Genomic DNA, 3,084 nt, shown 5'->3' on the forward strand with positions numbered 1-3,084 from the left:
ATCACAGAAATAAATTACAGTTTAACAGATATTCACATAGAAAACAGCTAGTTTAATTTGCAATAATATTTCACAATTTTGTCAGTGTTTTCCCAGATTCCTCATCACTCACATGTCGGTCAGCATGGCGTGGTCTGCGGTGATCTTGGAGAAGTGGTTCTCCAGGATGGTGAGGGTTCCTGTCAGAGCGACGTGTCCGCAGCCGCAGAAGAGCGCCACGCCGCAGAAGCACAGGATGGTGGCCACCAGAGACGCGTACGGCACGCCGCCCAGACATTTAATACAGCACTCAAAACAACCTGCACACACACAAACACTCGTTACAGTCTGAAGAGCTTTACTCACTTACACAGAGCAGATCATTTCAATACAGCATGCAGGATTCACATTCCTGGACGCACATGCTTTTAACACTGTATACTAGAGCTGTGTGATATATTCAGTGTTGGGGAAAGATACTTTTAAAAGTAATGCATTACAATGTTGCGTTACTCCATAAAAAAGTAACTAATTACATTAGGTACTTTTTATGGGAAGTAATGCGTTATGTTACGTTAAATTAAACTACGTAAATTACGTTACTTTAAATCTGGGCTGGGCTTGCTTGTTTGTTTTTGATATAAAAAAGTTCTTATTTTACAAATGTACAAGCCCTTTCACAACATGAAATGAATACGCCTCACGTCTGTACAGTAGAGGGCGCTGCATGAAGAATATGACGCAGGAGAAGAAAGTTCAACACTATTCAGCAATAACAAAAGTGAAACACAAATGTGTCATTTTTGCTTAGTATGTTTGAGTTGGACCATCGAAGGTCAGTAGCAAAGACATTGGTTATTGGACAGAGTAGTGAGATATAAACATTTTTTGTTTATATATCGTGAGATATAAACTTGCAATTCTGCGAAAAAAAAGTCAGAATTGTGAGATATTAACTAAAGTATACATCTCGCAATTCTGAAGAAAGTATTGCAAAAAAGCGCATTGTGAAATAAAATAATTACCCTTTTTGTGTGTGTGGGGGGGGGGGCTTCCATGTGACACTGAAGACTGCAGTAATGATGCTGAAAATACAGCTGCGCATCACAGAAATAAATTACAGTTTAACAGATATTCACATAGAAAACAGCTAGTTTAATTTGCAATAATATTTCACAATTTTGTCAGTGTTTTCCCAGATTCCTCATCACTCACATGTCGGTCAGCATGGCGTGGTCTGCGGTGATCTTGGAGAAGTGGTTCTCCAGGATGGTGAGGGTTCCTGTCAGAGCGACGTGTCCGCAGCCGCAGAAGAGCGCCACGCCGCAGAAGCACAGGATGGTGGCCACCAGAGACGCGTACGGCACGCCGCCCAGACATTTAATACAGCACTCAAAACAACCTGCACACACACAAACACTCGTTACAGTCTGAAGAGCTTTACTCACTTAAACAGAGCAGATCATTTCAATACAGCATGCAGGATTCACATTCCTGGACGCACATGCTTTTAACACTGTATACTAGAGCTGTGTGATATATTCAGTGTTGGGGAAAGATACTTTTAAAAGTAATGCATTACAATGTTGCGTTACTCCATAAAAAAGTAACTAATTACATTAGGTACTTTTTATGGGAAGTAATGCGTTATGTTACGTTAAATTAAACTACGTAAATTACGTTACTTTAAATCTGGGCTGGGCTTGCTTGTTTGTTTTTGATATAAAAAAGTTCTTATTTTACAAATGTACAAGCCCTTTCACAACATGAAATGAATACGCCTCACGTCTGTACAGTAGAGGGCGCTGCATGAAGAATATGACGCAGGAGAAGAAAGTTCAACACTATTCAGCAATAACAAAAGTGAAACACAAATGTGTCATTTTTGCTTAGTATGTTTGAGTTGGACCATCGAAGGTCAGTAGCAAAGACATTGGTTATTGGACAGAGTAGTGAGATATAAACATTTTTTGTTTATATATCGTGAGATATAAACTTGCAATTCTGCGAAAAAAAAGTCAGAATTGTGAGATATTAACTAAAGTATACATCTCGCAATTCTGAAGAAAGTATTGCAAAAAAGCGCATTGTGAAATAAAATAATTACCCTTTTTGTGTGTGTGGGGGGGGGGGCTTCCATAATAAAATAAAACACCCTAATAATTTTAGAATGATTTATTCTTTCTAAATATCGCTATTCTAGTAATCTGGTGAAAATTCCTGTATTTTTTTTTTTCATTTCACAATATATAAAATCACAGAAAAACTAAATACCAGCTGTGTCAGTTGTCCCCATTATTGTGCAACCTTACAATTACAGGAATAATTCACCCAAAACTGCAAATTGTCATTTGGTGATGCTCATATTATTCCAAACCTTTATGCTTTTATATTTGTCATGTTTTGCATGAGGAAGCAAATGAAATTCAAGTCATAAGTGATAATCTTGAAAAATGGCATGTTGTCATCACATAAAGACTCATATTACTTCAAAAGACTTGCATTATAATGCATGCTTAATATGGTACTTTGATGATGCTTTTTGTTCTTGTGGTTACTATGAAATGTTGTAAATGCATGGTAAAGAGCTGCATGAAGCGTTTCAAAAAACAAAAAAATTCAACTTTTGTTTTCCACAGAAAAATATGAAAAAATAACAGCATAACAACACAAGAGTCAGTAAAACTAGTGCTGGGCGGTATACCGGTTCATACCGAATACCGGCGTTTATTTTTGTTATGATATGAATTTTTAAAATACCGCAATATGATGCTTAAACAACGTTGGGAACTCACTGTTTGAAAGGGGTCCCTTTTCACTGTTGCACTGTGGTGAGGGAACAGCTGTATGTGTTACTAAGCATGAAAGTTCCGAAACTGAAGCTGTAGAACTAATAGAACGTGAAAACTGAAAAAAACTGACAGATTTTCTGCTTTTGTGTGAATTATTCCTTTAATAAATTTGCCATCAAACTGTGAAGCTCCCAATTAAAAACAGTGTAAAGCAGAGTGTGTGAAAACAAAGACTAAAATAATGAACTGCACATGTGTGTGTGTGTGTGTGTGTGTGTGTGTGTGTGTGTGTGTGTGTGTGTGTGTGTGTGTG

The 3,084-nt window shown here is 37.4% G+C and overlaps 1 protein-coding gene across 1 annotated transcript in view; it reads right to left on the reverse strand.

The window, feature by feature from the left end:
- Positions 1 to 294, reverse strand: part of gpm6bb (glycoprotein M6Bb) — a 6,765-nt gene extending 6,471 nt beyond the window's left edge. The window contains 2 exon segments of the mRNA XM_016510526.1: positions 113 to 234; positions 236 to 294. Coding sequence (XP_016366012.1) covers positions 113 to 234; positions 236 to 277 — 164 coding nt within the window. The 5' untranslated portion in view covers positions 278 to 294.
- Between the last annotated feature and the right edge of the window lie 2,790 nt (positions 295 to 3,084).

Source organism: Sinocyclocheilus rhinocerous, unplaced genomic scaffold (assembly GCF_001515625.1).
Source record: "Sinocyclocheilus rhinocerous isolate Xijiao unplaced genomic scaffold, SAMN03320098_v1.1 scaffold2731, whole genome shotgun sequence".
Lineage (NCBI taxonomy): Eukaryota > Metazoa > Chordata > Actinopteri > Cypriniformes > Cyprinidae > Sinocyclocheilus > Sinocyclocheilus rhinocerous.